General features: G+C 33.2%; 1 protein-coding gene across 1 annotated transcript; it reads left to right on the top strand.

Annotated features, from left to right (window-relative positions):
* Positions 1-5343: 5343 nt before the first annotated feature.
* Positions 5344-15633, top strand: LOC123684376 (lipase member K-like). The gene is made up of 8 exons (XM_045623609.1): positions 5344-5502; positions 5658-5854; positions 8570-8765; positions 9216-9330; positions 10961-11210; positions 12804-12959; positions 13219-13443; positions 15330-15633. The coding sequence occupies exons 2-8, from the start codon at positions 5678-5680 to the stop codon at positions 15519-15521; spliced, it is 1311 nt and encodes a 436-aa protein (XP_045479565.1). The 5' UTR covers positions 5344-5502; positions 5658-5677; the 3' UTR covers positions 15522-15633.
* The last annotated feature ends 1173 nt before the right edge of the window (positions 15634-16806 follow it).

Below are 16806 nucleotides of genomic sequence, written 5' to 3'. Positions count from 1 at the left end.
TATAATTCCTTAAATCTATCAGAAATATGATAAATGTAATAAAAATAAATTCTGACAGTCAGGCTGCAATCGAAGCATTGAACTCACAACTCGTCGATTCTAAGATGGTATTGGAGTGCTGAAGGAAACTCAATGAAATAGTCAAAATACCAAAGTCTTTTAGTCTAGGTTCCTGGTCACTCGGAAATAAGAGAAAATGAAGAGGTGATACGCCTAGCCAAAAAAGGAAAAAGAGCACAAACACTCTGGCGGAATCTTTCTGGCTTGATACTACAAGATCTAAGAAATATCTGAATTTAAACAAGAATATGCTACGCTGGTTCTCTTATAGGATATTGTCGCTTCAGGAAGCTCCTCATGGGAATGAGTCTAGCAGAAAACAACGAGTGCAGGTTCTGCGGAGAGCAGAAAGAAACTCCGGATCCCCTAGAAATGAAATGCTTCGCCGTCGCTAGCCAACGCAAAAAAAATCTTTGGACAAGAGACTTGTAGAACTGAGGAAGTAACCTCCATGAAGTCATCTCAGTTCATTAGAACTCTGAAGCTGCAGGGCGAGCTACATACTATAATATGGGCGCCCGCTGAAATTTTTCTCAGGGGGGCAAAATGAAAATTATTGAAAAACGATAAAGGCGTCCATGATTGTCATTGAAAACCGGAAATTTGTTGTGAATCCATTTCTTTCCTTTTTTCCAATCCCTTTGGATTGAGAAAGTAATATTGAGGGTGTTGTGCTGAAAAATGAGGCAATCAAAATCTCAGGGGGGCCATGGCCCCCCCTGGCTCCCCCTACGGGTGCCCATGGACTATAGCAACTAATGGCGAGATGGCGAGAGCAGCTCTGATGGGGGCACAATAGACCTGAAGGTCGCGGTGCAATGAAACTTCCCTTCAATCTAATCTAATCTTCTTTGAAACCATTCTTCTGTCGACATAGTCAATACTTTGTGACTCCTGAAGTTGTAGTAACCAAACTCTAAGCCACGAAATCTTTAAAAGCGTTACGCGCTTGTTAAGGTTAGCCGAATCTATCCTGATTGGATATGGAAATAAAATACTAAAATAACAATTAGACTCCGAATAAACAACAAAGAACATAGGAAATTAAACAAGATGATTCTAGTCTACAAATGCAATGAAGATACTACTAAAGGGTGTTTTTTTTCGAGGTATATAACTTTAAGTTGGTATTACTGTTCAAGATGGCGACCGATTCAACAGCTTCCAAGTGATTTATTCTCAGTTTGTTTTGGCAATTCATCATGAATAGACTCACGCCTGAACAACGCTTGCAAATAGTGCAATTTCATTTCGAAAATAATGGTTCTGTGCGGAATACGTATAATAGGCGAATTTTGTTTAGCGATGAAGCGCACTTCTGGTTGAATGGCTACTTCAACAAACAAACCTGCCGCTGTTTGGTGCGCTTTATGGGCTGGTGAAATCATTGGTCCGTACTTCTTCAAAAACGATGATGGCCAGAACATTACAGTCAATGGTGATCGGTATAGAGCCATGATTACTAACTTTTTCATTCCTGAATTGAAAAACCATGATGTCTAGGAGCTGTGGTTCCAACAAGACGGCGCAACATGTCACACAGCTCGTGCCACAATCGATTTATTGAAAGACACGTTTGATGACCGCCTAATTTCACGTTTTGGACCTGTGAATTGGCTTCCAAGATCTTGGGATTTAACACCGCTAGACTACTTTTTGTGGGGCTATGTAAAGTAATTGGTCTATGCAAATAAGCCACAAACCCTTGATCATTTGTAATACAACATTCGCCATGTTATTGCCGATATACGGCCACAAATGTTGGAAAAAGTGATCGAAAATTGGACGTCCAGATTGGACTAATCCGAACCAGCCGTGGCGGTCATATGCCAGAAATCATATTCAAAATGTAATGCCACAAGATTATCTTGCGGATAAATAAAATTCATGTCAATCGAATAATCCATTTTATTGCAATTTAAAGTTCTATAGCTCTAAAAAAACACCCTTCACTATTTAAATGGTTGAGGCTGGTTTTTAGTCTCATAGAACTTCGAAAAGTTCGTGAGTTTTTTGAGAAGGTTTATGTTCTGGTTATTCATCTGTTGAGTATAGTTTTCGTCCTTTGGTTCCATGTGTAGTATTTTGAGTATTTTTTATTTCCGGGAAAACATAATTCGTGTCAAATAAATTTTTAGGGAAATAAAAATTCTTTTATGGTGTGAAATCCGACTGGTGTTCCTTGAATCTTTTTTGTGAAGGTTCTACCGCTTTGACCTATGAATACACTATTGTATTCAGTACATATTAATTTATGAACTCTTGAGTTATTATATTGTATTAAAACAGTTGTCCTTATATTCTGCATTGAAGGAAAGGTTGGATATTCTGTAGGACGGTGTGAAGGCTATTTTATATGGTTTCCAAATAAAATTTCTCTGGTAACAGGGAATTTATTTTTTTTATATTGAAATAACTGCTAGCAGCTATTTTTCTCATGATTTTCAATTAATGTTTTAATGCTGTATTTTTTGAAGGAATTGAAAATACTCTATGGATCATTGATCTGAATGCGGCTAGTTTATGAGAGTTAGGATGGATAGAAAAGTAGTGTCTGTGGTAGTACGATTTCAGAAGACATACTATCTATTATCAGTATTAACGTTGAGTCCAGAAAATGTATTATATTCAGATTGTCTTTCAAAACAATAATCTGAGAGTTGAAAACGTTATCTTGACTCAACGTCAACATTGAAGACAGACATAGTATTATCTTTGAAATCTTTAAGAAACCTCAGGAATGCCCCACTTTTCGAAGTTCTTCGAAACGACAAACCACCCTCAACTATTCAAATACCATATGCAAATTGTAATATTCCCAGTTTAAAAATGTAGCAACGTTATTAAACTAGTAAACTATTTTAGTGATATTATTCCTAATGTTGATTGTGGTTTGAGAGCTAAAGTTGGTCCAAAAATCAATTGAAAAGCCACATTACGTATAGAAACAATATTGCTTCCAGCTACCGAAAATAGATGAATAGATTATAAGATGAACAAAAATTCGATTACGGTTCCAACATTCCAGCTCAAAAAATTGATATTATAGATACCATTTCGAAGAACTGGTTTGATGTCAGTCTGCCAGTGCATTTGCAAACCCTTCTAGTGGCCACAGGAGGGAACAACACGTAACTGCTGATTTCAAAACGAAATTATAATTCTGGTAACTTTTTTTTTTCGCGAAATAATTGATCATATGGTATAAAGAATTAAAATATTCGTGAAAATATTTCAAAAAATTATCACAAATGAGGCAGAACTCTAATTCTGTGAAAATTCATAAAAAGTACTTCCTTTCGACGAAAGTTGTAACTTTTGTAATATTCCTAACTTCTACTTATCATTCAATCGTTCTTGTACCTTCTCTTCTGGGAAAATATTGACGAATCACAAGAAAAATTTGGAATAGAGAATAAAAAATATTTTCTTTCAAATATTGGACTCAATGAAATTTGCTTTTTTCTTAAAGAAATTTTAAGATATCATGAAAATCTGTCCCTAAATGTGATTCATTCAGCTGTAGCTGTACTCTTCCCATACGAATAACTCAATATTCCTTTCGAAAAAATAAATAAAAACCCATTATTTTCAGAGTCACTTCGTATGTTTTGGTATTAATTATTGCATCCTTCACAACATCTCTCTCTCTCTTTGATAGTGCGCAAAATGTTGCGAGTAGAAGCCACATAAGGGCCAATCCATGTCATTATATGACAATGCTAGGGAGAAACATTCTTCCTGACACTCAGCATAGATTTTTACCTAGTCACTCTTTTATCACCAACTCTCTGACCTCTGTAGAGCATAAATGATTGGACAAAAGCTTTCGATAAAGGTATTCCTACTGATATAAAATATCTCGACTTTTCAAAGGCTTTCGACCGTGTTCCTCATGAACGGCTCCTCTTCAAGCTTGAGTATTTTGGAATCAGATTACATTTTTTGCGGTGGTTTGAAGCTATCAGTTTCTCTTCACCTAGACCTGTAACAAGCGGTGTACCTCAGGGGACAGTTCTGGGTCCTCTCCTCTTCTTGGTCTACACTGCTGATTCACCCCGAAGTTTGAGGTCACCTTACTTACCTTACAATTTCTGGACAATACAAAGCTCTTCAACAATCCTATCTCCGATTATGAACTACTCCAGACGGACCTAAATATTGCAAAATTCAGACATTTCTTTCGTTAATCGAACGAGGTGTTATAGTTTCCAGTCTATCATGTTCAACTGTTAAGTATTTGAATAAGAGTATTTATACTTAATAACTTGATTGATGGGATTATGAGTGATCATATTATGGATACATGTTTCATTAGGTATCGTAAATGTATATTAAAGTTGGCTGGATTAAGTATCATAAGTTCTTATTTAATAGACTTTTCAGCATGATAATGAATTTTTCAAAAAGAGATCCATATCACTGAATATGATGGTTATCTATAAACCTAAATAATAGCGATTTGTTTATTGTCGATGTTTATTATTTCAATTGGTCCAAATTTGATGGAATTAAGGTATTTCGGTTAGGACCCAATTTCATCTCTTTTGAATATATTATACATTGATCATTGCGTAAGCGTAAATTGGAACTTCTAAAGAGATGATGATGTTATCCGACTGTACTTGATTAAATATTCTAAAAAATTTGTCAGGGTAATGTATATTTAATCAATAATTATAGTAATATAAGTAGTAACGTATAATACGCAAAAACTTGATGACCTGTAACATGTTCTTTGAAAATACATATAAATGAAGAATTCCGTCAATTAATGGTGCAATAAATAACATTCTATAAATAATTATACTTACGTTTCTGTTGAATTTCATATACATTTTACAATCGAATATTATAACAACTTACATGGGTGACTGTCATACTGTAAATCCCACAGTTAATAATCCAATTAGTTGGTGTTTTATTTATGCTAATAAGGGGGATATTTTTGTGCACAAACCACAAAAAATATAGATAGACCAGTTTGAGTTTCAAGAAGGACATTTTGGATTCCATACATTCAAATCTTACAATACTTATTCCAATAAATGTTCGTTTCGTTTTGACATTATAAGTCAGGATCAGTTCTTGAATCTTTAGCAAAAATTTTCAGAAAGATTAATCAAAAAACCAAAATCAGATCATTTAAATAACAGTGTACAATCAACTTTTTCAATAAAATTATTATATATTATAAATTTTTGTCAAATTTATATCAAATATTCGTAAATTCTGATGAATAAGCTCCTTTTCATGTTCCCAGCTAGTCGTGCATAAAAATTGCACCTTGAATATCATTCATTTGATTTTATTATTACCATTTAATGCAGTAATTATCCTCAAAATAGTTGAAAACCAAATTTCACATTAACATTTCATGTAAATTTTGCTAATTAATACACTGTATTTTTCAATAACTTTTTTATACCATTTGGTCGAAAGGTAAACCATTATTTTTTCAACATTGATATTTGCGGTATATTTTCCAGCTTTCTTCAACATATAGCCCTAAAGATATTTTGTTACTTAACTGACCACCATTGTACCAAGGTTATATTTGATTTTATAAAGGTAACTCATATTGATTTCTGTTTCAGAACAGAACAAATGCTTTGAGATGATCTCAGCAGTCAGAAGAATATCTTACTGGAATGTGCTAATTTTGATAGTAGTGTTGAATTTTGTTCTTTTTTGTGGCGCTCAGGAAAACAATGTTTGCCCCACTTTTAAGGATTATTATACCATAAAAAATAACTCGAATTGTTGGTATGACTTCACAGCTGAATTTGATACAGTGAGTATTTCATTCATATAGTTTATAGAGTTCATTTAGGGTTTATTAAAATCATTTCGTTCAAATGAATTTCGGATATTTTTCTAATACATATAAATATGCATTGAGAATAGGAATTAAGGATTTCGACATGCTTTGATTCATTGTTCATCATAAAAAAATAACACTCATTGAAATTTTCACAGTTAAATTTTCAAAAGATCTCATTTCCAAATATCGAATGAGGAATCCATTCTTGTTTTCTTGAAAATGGGTACAAAAATCGGTTCCTATACTATATTCAATCTCAATTGGAGAATATTATTCATAATTTTTCAAAACAAAAAAGTTATGAAACAAAATCGAAAAAATCTTTTTTTCCAAAACTCAACAATGAGTTATGAATTTTTAAAATTGTTATTGAAATTCCAAAACGAATGATAGGTTCATCAATGTTCTTCTACACGTATTGATATATTTTTCATTGAAGGAAAAAATATTGAAGCATTGTTCAAAATTATTCAGTGTTTTTTTGATATACGTTCAAACAAAAAGACATCGATAAAATGAGTGCTTCATGTATTGTGAAAGAAACATGTTTATCCAATCAGAAAGCATCATATATGGGGGTAATTTCTGAATTGATGTCATATCTGTTTTTCATATATAGTTTTTTGAGAAGTAACATCACATTTTAAGGTTAGATTTAAAGGAGCTCCTGACATCACACTGACCCTGTATATTGACTGAAATGTTCTTCTTTTGCATTTCGTACCGAAAACAAATAATTTCGCAATAATGAACAAAATAAATCTATGTGAATCTTTGTATTTCACTACGGTAGAAGGTACATACGTGAATATGCTATGGATTTTATCGGAATCAGCATAGTGAGTGAAAGCTCTCCAGAAAAACTATCAAATAATAATAAAATTCTTACAGTATCGAAATCCACTCAAAAAACATGAATTATTCAAATAATATCACTTAAAGGAGCACACTTATCACATAACATTTGTAATTATTTTTCTAATGAAGAAAAAAAATTTTACTCATTCCATTAAACCACAAATTTCACCCAATTTCTCGTTTTTTTTTTGTTCTGGAGATTTTTTATAAACAAACCATTTATCTACGGATTTCATCTGAATGACATTCTTGCTCCAATTATCAATCGATTCGCCTTTGATACTTCAATGAAAATTGTCGTCTGTTGGTCAAGGTGGAGCAGTTGTAGTTATGTTTTCAACATTTTCGTAATAAATGACCATTTCAAGTGAATTTCTGCATTCTCATACGAACTATCATTCATTACACTGACCTTCAATGGCATGTAAAATATAAATATTGTCTCAATGAATATTGCATTACAATTAAATTACATTTCAGTTGGTAATGAGTTCATCGCTTATATCTATATCACTCCCTGTAAATCTTACCGAATGCGGAACTTGTCGAGAAAGATTTAGAGATATAGATTTCAATAGAAAATAAATATGTCACAAGTGTTTATGGTATATCAATTGCAATTTTTATAGATTTATCACGAAGAATAAATCCAATTAATCCAGTTAGGGATTATCGGCTTGGCTTGATTTTCAAGCTACTTGGCTTGAGCTTGACTTGATTTCAAGTCAAGCTCAAGTCATTTCATATTTAATTATCAAGTGCTTGAATTATATCAAGTTACTTGATTTCTAGCAGTTTTATTGTGTAGTGTCACATGAATAAAAAAATGATGTAATGAGAAAAAATCTTGCAAAAAAACACTTTTATTTATTAAACTTTTTGTATAAAGGAACCGAAAATATCAACTTTTTTGAAATAGAAACATAAATTAAATCACTATAACTATAAATCATAACAAAATAAAAAATAGTAAAAAAATAATATTGGAAACCTTCAGGCTTTGTTTGATTTGATAATTTTCCATCCAGGCTTGAGCTTGACTTGATTTCAAGTCAAGCTCAAGTCATTTCATATTTAATTATCAAGTGCTTGAATTATATCAAGTTACTTGATTTCTAGCAGTTTTATTGTGTAGTGTCACATGAATAAAAAAATGATGTAATGAGAAAAAATCTTGCAAAAAAACACTTTTATTTATTAAACTTTTTGTATAAAGGAACCGAAAATATCAACTTTTTTGAAATAGAAACATAAATTAAATCACTATAACTATAAATCATAACAAAATAAAAAATAGTAAAAAAATAATATTGGAAACCTCCAGGCTTTGTTTGATTTGATATGAGGCATCTTATAGATTTGCCGCCTAACCTATTGCGGGTTTTTGTAACTGTAAGAGCAGCTCTGGAAAATTGTTTTTCAACAAGAGCTGAAGATGCTGGCGTTGATGAGAAAATCCTTGGCCAAAATGGCCAAGGAAGAGAACGATATTTCTGAAAAAATGGAGGAAACTATTAATAAAGTCACACTGGCGAATGCTTTAGTCTCTCGGCGCTCTAGGAATCCCCTTATTTATTTATTTTCTGAGTGCATATCAACCGCAAGTAATATCGAGTAGCTTGATATTAAGTCAAGCAATAAATATCTAAATTCAAGTCAAGCAAGTATGTAATTTTTCACGAGATTGATTTTCAAGTCAAGTAGTAACCCTCAAAATATTTATTTTTTGGAGCAATTTCCTGACATCTACGGATCTCAAATCACACTTTTTTCTGAATTAAATTGAATTTCAGCATTTCAAATTTGTAATTCATTGATAAATTATAGCGCACAATCGTTAAAATGCATGGATTCGACTTTAGTGAATATAAAATTCAAACCAAAGATGGGCACATACTGGGTCTCTTCAAAATACCAAGCAGAATAAGATCAGATCCCACAAAAAGATATTTTCCTGTTTTTTTACAACATGGATTGCTTTCGACTGCCTCTAACTTCGTGGCTGTTGGAAAAGATTCTCTGGGTAAGTTTTTTTTATTAATAACGAAGGAGGTGATACCGCACAATACTTTGTGCTACTACTATAACTTCAAGGAAACTGATAACAAAGAATCATCAGTAATCAAAATACTCAGTGAAAAATCTATTTTTCTGATTCCTAAAATGAATTCAATTTTTCGTACACGTTTGAAATGGTTGCTTTTTGTTGATGAATATTTTCCCTATGGGTATCTTCCTAGGGCGGCAATTTGGCTAGCGAAGGTTCTGGCCATAGACATATTATTCCAATTTTGATACATCTGTGTTTCTGCTTTTCCTCATGTTTGAACGATAATAAATTCAAGGAAATTGAAAGTTGTTGAACCTTAAACTTCGAGTTAAATTCTGATCACTTTTCCCTCGCTATCTGTACTTCAATAGTTGTTTAATATTTTTTCGTATGTCATAATACTTTATTTGCTGTATTTTCTAGCTTTCACCTTAGCTGATGCAGGGTATGATGTCTGGCTTGGAAATTACAGGGGCAATGAATATTCCGAAGGACATGTGAAGTACACCACTAGAGATAATGAATTTTGGGATCATTCGTGAGTTGGTTTCTATTATATTTCATGCAATATTATTAACTATGTTAACACTTAATTATATAACCTTACACAAATTAAGACTATAAATGCTTATTTGGAAAACTAAGTGACCAACATTTTTTTGACTCATAAGGCGAATATGAGTACTAAATGTAGTGAGTTACTCAACAAAATTTGTGAATATGGATGAGCGGGGCTGGACGTTCCGATTTCTAAATAATACGAAGTTTCATAATGATAATGAAGGATGTAATTTTCAACTTGGGATAATATCGAACGGATATTTATCGTTTTTGTAAATATTATAATCGTATTTACTTATATCTCAATAGTTTCTTTTACAGAAGTAAATGTTTGTAAAATTTCGGAGCGGAACATTCAACCCCGCTTTGGGGCGAGTTGTTCCACCTTTGGGGCAAATTGTTCCTCTTAGATTCTGACAATATTTTGTTGAAATAATGTTTGTATTGAATAAAAAAAACATTTTAATTAACTTGTGTATGTTTTTTATTTTTATTCATCAGCAATCTTATTCATCACTCTTCTCCCCATCTGACACACAATAATTATGATGCACAGATAAGAGTGACTTTATCATTTCCATCTAAATATTTGGTAGGAGCCCAATTTTTACACATAGTACATTATATCCACAATCCATTGTTCTCTTGGTCGAGAATTTTAATTTGAATCATAACAAATTAGGCAGTAGGTACCATTCCAGATCCTTACCGCTGTCACTGTCGGTATCTTGCGTTTTGCTCTTTCCTAACCCTGATATTTTTCTTCACTTTCCTCCTTGCTTTTACCCTTTACTTTTTTTGTATCTTTGTTTTTTCTGTTCCAGTCCTTGTAATGCCTTCATCTGTTTGTCTTTTTTCTGCCTGTTCTTTAGCCAATCCATTTTTTCTGGCATATCTGTTTAAATATTGGTCTGTCGTGAACGTCATTTTCTAGAAGTCAATGTAAGGTCATGCGAAAAATTCAATTACTCTTGCCACAGTTTTAACAGATTTTCCGTCGTTGTTAACAGAAGGGGAAGCTTGACGTAACAATGTACCTCTCTCTGTCTTGTAGTTTCGTATCCTTAGAATAAACAAAAATGTGTCATGAGACTTTTAGATTCAATTGAGAGTCGATTATGGTAAGTTTTCCGCGGAACAATCAGCCCCACCACAAATGAACTTATGACCCCAAATTACTTTAATATACGAACATTGACATTCTGGCAAACTAACAAAATCAATTGAAACAATACTAAAGCAATAAGATTCCTTACTTATGTAACTAAAATTTGGGAAATTTACGAATGAATAGGTTCATAACTAACAAAGATAGACCAAATAGTTCAAACATGAAAACCTACACTAACGTGACGTTTCGAGAGCACATGCACACTGCCGTCACCAGAGTAATAAATATTATTGCCAAATTGGCGCTCCACTTGGTGTTTTAGAAGCATATTTTGCATGTCATGCTGTCTTTTTTCGTTAAAAAGTTATTACCATCGGAACGCCTTACCCCGGGAACTTCCAGTCCCACTCTCCCCTATGTACCTATTCACCTAAATTTATTGTATCGCCTTCTAGTATCTATTGAAATTGAATAATATATAAAATCTCATCACTAGGATGGACGACATCGTGAAATATGATTTTCCAGCCATTTTCGAGAAAATTCTCGCAGAAACTCCTTCTGGTGGTCAAATAATTTATATTGGTCACTCTTTAGGAACTTCTCTGGCCCTAATGTATAATGCAAAATACCATAAAGAAGCGAAGCATATATTCAAATTAGTGATCTTGTTATGTCCAGCCTATACCATCTCAAACATGAGATCACCGTATAGATTAGCTGCACCCTTTGGACAAATGATATTGGTAAGTTGTTGAAATTCTCCTCTTCTATATGAAGAAGTAAAATCTTAATTTTTGTATTAGTTATTTGGACTCTGAAATGACTTGTGATCATTTGATCTACAACAGGTTGGAACTATTTTCAAGTTCTTCATATGAATATATAATAGTATGAATAGACAGGGTGACTGGTGACATAAGGGATTTTAGCTATACTTTGTTGAAAACATACCAGGTGGATGATTGTTCCACAAATTCGGATCAGTTGAACAAACAGTACTTCTGGGAGTTATTGAAATGAGTCAGACTTATCTCCAGTACCTAGAAATCGGAGTTCATCAAGTGGATATGAAAATTTTGTGATATTCCGCTTTCAACATATCATGAAAACAATACATCGTTTGCGTCATTCGAACAATAACCTGATCTTCACTCAATATTTTTTCAAATTTCTATTAGATGTTGGCGAAAATTTTTCCATTTTAATTGAGATATGGGAGTTCATAATTCCAGCATTTTTTCATAAACACTTTTTCACCTTATAACTCTGAAACAAATATCCTTATGGGACATTTCAACATCACCAGTGACCCTATATAATCAAATTCTTGTGATTGGTAGCCACTATAAGATACTTCGTCTGTTTATTGACTGTATGAAAAAATAGTTTAATAATAGTTATTTATAATACAAGTGCAGAAGGCATTGATATTCTTCCACGAGTTCAAAATTCAAAAACGAGCCACGAAGTGGCGAGTTTTGGAATGAACGAGTGGTAGAATGAGCCTTCTGTACGAGTATTATATATTATTTTCTCTAATTCATTGCATTTTCATTGAAATTAATGAAATATTTCCATAAATATAATTTAGTGATTTTTACATTCAAAAATGTTGGTTGGCAGAACTGATTTCTTTAAGGCAATTTGATGAATTGACAGATAAAGCCGTAGCGGAAAGTTCGGAGTGCCAACATAGAATAATAAAATATAACCATGAAAACTGTGCGTTTCTGATATATTCTCGCACGATTTTGTTCTACAAGATGTGGAAGAATGAACGGAATAACCACAGAATTAGAGAATAGTTATTTATAATACAAGTGCAGAAGGCATTGATATTCTTCCACGAGTTCAAAATTCAAAAACGAGCCACGAAGTGGCGAGTTTTGGAATGAACGAGTGGTAGAATGAGCCTTCTGTATGAGTATTATACATTATTTTCTCTAATTCATTGCATTTTCATTGAAATTGATGAAATATTTCCATAAATATATTTTAGTGATTTTTGCATTGAAAAATGTTGGTTGGCAGAACTCATTTCTTTAAGGCAAATTGATGAATTGACAGATAAAGCCGTGGCGGAAAGTTCGGAGTACCAACCTAGAATAATAAAATATAACCATGAAAACTGTGCGTTTCTGATATATTCTCGCACGATTTTGTTCTACAAGATGTGGAAGAATGAACGGAATAACCATAGAATTAGAGAAATATTATTATTACTACACTACACTATGCTGAGTAAAAATAATGAACTAGTAATGGGCGTGGGTTTGCTATTCATACATTTTTAGACATTGTTCTTTTTACGTAAATGATTTATAGTTCACTTATAGAACACTGCTCTCAACATGGACTTGATGAGACTTTTTTCCCAAGCAGAACCAACAAGAGGAATGATGAGGAGAATTTGTTTAGAATCTCCAAATTTGATGGAAAGATGTCTTAGAGCTTGGAATCTCTTCTATGGTCTTGATGCAACTATAGGCCCTGTAAGTATCTACGAGAAAAAATTTCTTCCCCTTAAATGGGAGATTTATGGACACAAATATAGCTATAATAGAAGGACAAAAAAAACTTTCAGATGAACCAATTGCTGTTTAAAAATGTAGAGGGGGGATACAGTTTCAGATATGAATTTCATATCAAAATTGTATACGAATTGACGTGATTTTTCACGCGCAAGTTTTCATTGGAACGTCCTGTGAGTGTAGCCTAAAGATGCAAAACGTAATATTCAGTATATTTCAGGAAAATGTGCCAATTTTCTTTCATCAATTACCTGGTGGAACGTCTTTGAAAGTCGGCAAGCATTCAGCAGATTTAGTTTTAGGGAATTTTAGACATTACGATCATGGTTATGCGGAAAACATCAAGAGATATGGTACTGCAAAACCTCCAATTTATGATATCAAGAAAATTGAAACTCCAATTTACATAGTTTACAGTACTGCTGATTGGGCTACTACTGAACAGGTAATAACCAAGTGATTCTTCTCATATGAAGTGAAATACTATAATTTGATAAATATCGGGTGTTTTTTTTTCGAGGTATATAACTTTAAGTTGGCATTACTGTTCAAGATGGCGACCGATTTAACAGCAGTCAAGTGATTTATTCTCAGTTTGGTTTGGCAATTCATCATGAATAGACTCGCGCCTGAACAACGCTTACAAATAGTGCAATTTTATTTCGAAAATAATGGTTCTGTGCGGAATAGGAATCGCGCACTACGTCCATTTTATCGTCGACAAAATCGTCCATCAGAGCAATTAATTCGATTAACCATGGATCGTTTTCGCACCACGTTTACTCTTATTGATAACTCGCATCCCCAGAGACGCCGTACAGAAGAAGCTATTGCTGCTGTAGAGCGTAACATTGAGGAAGACCCGAATGAGTCTATCCGCCATCGAGCACAGGAATTGGATGTGTGTCCATCCACTTTATGGAAGATTTTGCGGAAGGATCTTGGTTCGCGTGCTTACAAAATCCAACTCGTCCAAGAATTGAAGCCAAACGATCATCAAGTAAGGCGTAGATTCGTCGAATGGGCCCAAAATGAGACTGCCGTTGTTCCCGATTTTCATAAGCGAATTTTGTTTAGCGATGAAGCGCACTTCTGGTTGAATGGCTACGTCAACAAACAAAACTGCCGCATTTGGAGTGAAGCTAATCCTCAAGTTTTTATCGAAACACCGTTACATCCAGAAAAACTGACTGTTTGGTGCGCTTTATGGGCTGGTGGAATCATTGGTCCGTACTTCTTCAAAAACGATGATGAATTGAACAACCATGATGCCCAGGAGCTGTGGTTCCAACAAGACGGCGCAACATGTCACACAGCTCGTGCCACAATCGATTTATTGAAAGACACGTTTGGTGACCGCCTAATTTCACGTTTTGGACCTGTGAATTGGCCTCCAAGATCTTGTGATTTAACACCGCTAGACTACTTTCTGGGGGGCTATGATTGCCGATATACGGCCACAAATGTTGGAAAAAGTAATCGAAAATTGGACGTCCAGATTGGACTACATCCGAGCCAGCTGTGGCGGTGATATGCCAGAAATCATATTGAAAATGTAATACCACGAGATTATCTTGCGGATAAATAAAATTCATGTTCTATAGCTCTAAAAAAAAACACCCTTTACTATGAATTTGGTAGGAATATTCAACGAATTGAATATTCCTAATATTGAATTTCTTAAAACAGTAAAGAAAAATCGGAGAATTACTTAACTGTTTTTAGTAATTCGTTATTATATTCCTAAATTGGAGGTACAAATGAAAATGACAGATTTCTCGCATCGTTTTAAGAAAAAAAGTACCATAAGAATGGGCCGCAAACGCTTTGTGTTGAAGATACAGGGTGTTAAAGTTCTTCTTTTTTTCAAGTTTTTGTCTCAAAGCACCTTCCCTTCACAAGAAATTCACCTCAAATTTGGCATAAATATTCCAATTCGAAGTTTTCATCATGTGATATGGTAATTTTGAATGCATATATACAGAGTGATTTTTTTTCTGATTCTTTTCTCCAGAATTTTTTTGAGATGGACCACTGGTAGTTTATAATAATGTTTAAAGAGACTTTGGTTGTGTACTACACTTTTTGATCTCTACAATTCTCTATGAATCCTTAGGAGAATTCGAATTATTTTAAAGACCCACTTACATAGTTAGCTGTGATGAATAAATCAATTAAAAGGTTTGGTACGCATTCGCCAATCTAAAGCGAAGATCAACTCCCTGTATTTGGAAAACAAAGCGTTTACGAGCACATGTTAATAAGCCTTTTTTCCTGAAATTCAGAACACCCTGATATACTGGTTATAATTTGCTACCATCTTTTTTTCAGGATGCCCTCAATCTGTATAATAAGTTACCCAAAGTTGCAAGGCATGGAATTCGAAAAATTTCAGAAAAAAACTTCAATCATATAGATTTTATATTCACCAGAGCTGCCAAGAAGTTGGTCTATGATGATCTACTTAATGTGATAAACAACGTAATTCCTGAAAGTTCTACGAAGATAAATGTTCCTATTTAGTTAAAAATCCTTAAGTAAATAATAATAATGAGAAAAAATAAACAAACATTACCTCTTTGTTGTTAGTAGTGTCCATATTTATAAACTAATTAAAAAAGATGACAGAAATTTTTTTTTAATCTTTCAGTCATACAACGTTCCGAATCCTGTGTGATTCTTATTCAAAGCTAAAATAATAAATGACATCAACACAAGATAAAAGATACACTGGAAAAGGACTGTTTGGTTTAATAAAATGATAATCATCTGAGGTATTTTTCTCCCTGTGAATTTCACAAAGAGCCAAGGTAGCTGAATGTATAAAAATGAATTATTTAAAAAGTTAGTATTGTTTTTTGTAGACCTTTATGCCCTTAATAAATATAGCTGATCAGAAGGCACTGATCCACGCTATTTCCTAAGCTATAGCGTGTTCAAAGTAGACATAGCGATAAAAGTTATAATATAATATTATCATGGGGCTCTTCTTCATTGATAACTTAGGTTTTTTATCCTTTTAAAGGTTTTTATCGTCTTTACTTAAGAGCTACGTAACTAGGTGAAAACCGTAACTTCTAAACTGTTATTTATTTATTTATTCATTTAATTTCTACACCCATGTACGGTCTAAGCCAATTACAGAATCATGGTTATGCTCATACAATGTATTATTTTCATTATTCGTTCATTATTTCGCTATTTTTATGTCCACATTGTATGTGCAAAACAGCTAAGTAGATACGTAATCGGCCTAGTTATGTGGCTCATAAGTAAAAACGATAAATACACTAAAACATTAAAAACCTTATATTATATATTAGCGATCAATAAAGAAGATTCCTTTTAACTGCAAAATAGCCAAAAAAAAATTCAAATATGTTCCCTGCTTCAAAAGTTATAAAATTATTACATTTGTGACTTTTATCGCTATGACTACTTTGAACACCCTAAAACTGGGGAATCAGCGTTCTGAGCAGCTTTTATTATTAAGGGCTTAAAGTTCTACAAAAAACAATACTAACATTTGAAATTAACCGGTAAACAAATAAGTCAAACAGAAAAAAAGAAAATCTCGTTTTTCAGTTCACTAGCAGAAACTGAATCACTGTGAAACCCCGAGCTATAGAGCACCACTCTTGAAAAAATTTGAAAGTTCATTTTGTCCGCATATGTCGTTTTGTCCGCATTTCCCCTAAAACAATTGCGATTTTTCTGCCAAAAATTATAATTTTCTTTGAAATTTTATTTTTCACCTGAGTTTAAAGTCTAAAAGTTGAAGGCTATAGAAAAAATAATAATAATAAAA

The sequence above is a fragment of the Harmonia axyridis genome, chromosome 7, assembly GCF_914767665.1.
Source record: "Harmonia axyridis chromosome 7, icHarAxyr1.1, whole genome shotgun sequence".
Lineage (NCBI taxonomy): Eukaryota > Metazoa > Arthropoda > Insecta > Coleoptera > Coccinellidae > Harmonia > Harmonia axyridis.
This window is presented reverse-complemented; position numbering and strand designations above follow the sequence as displayed.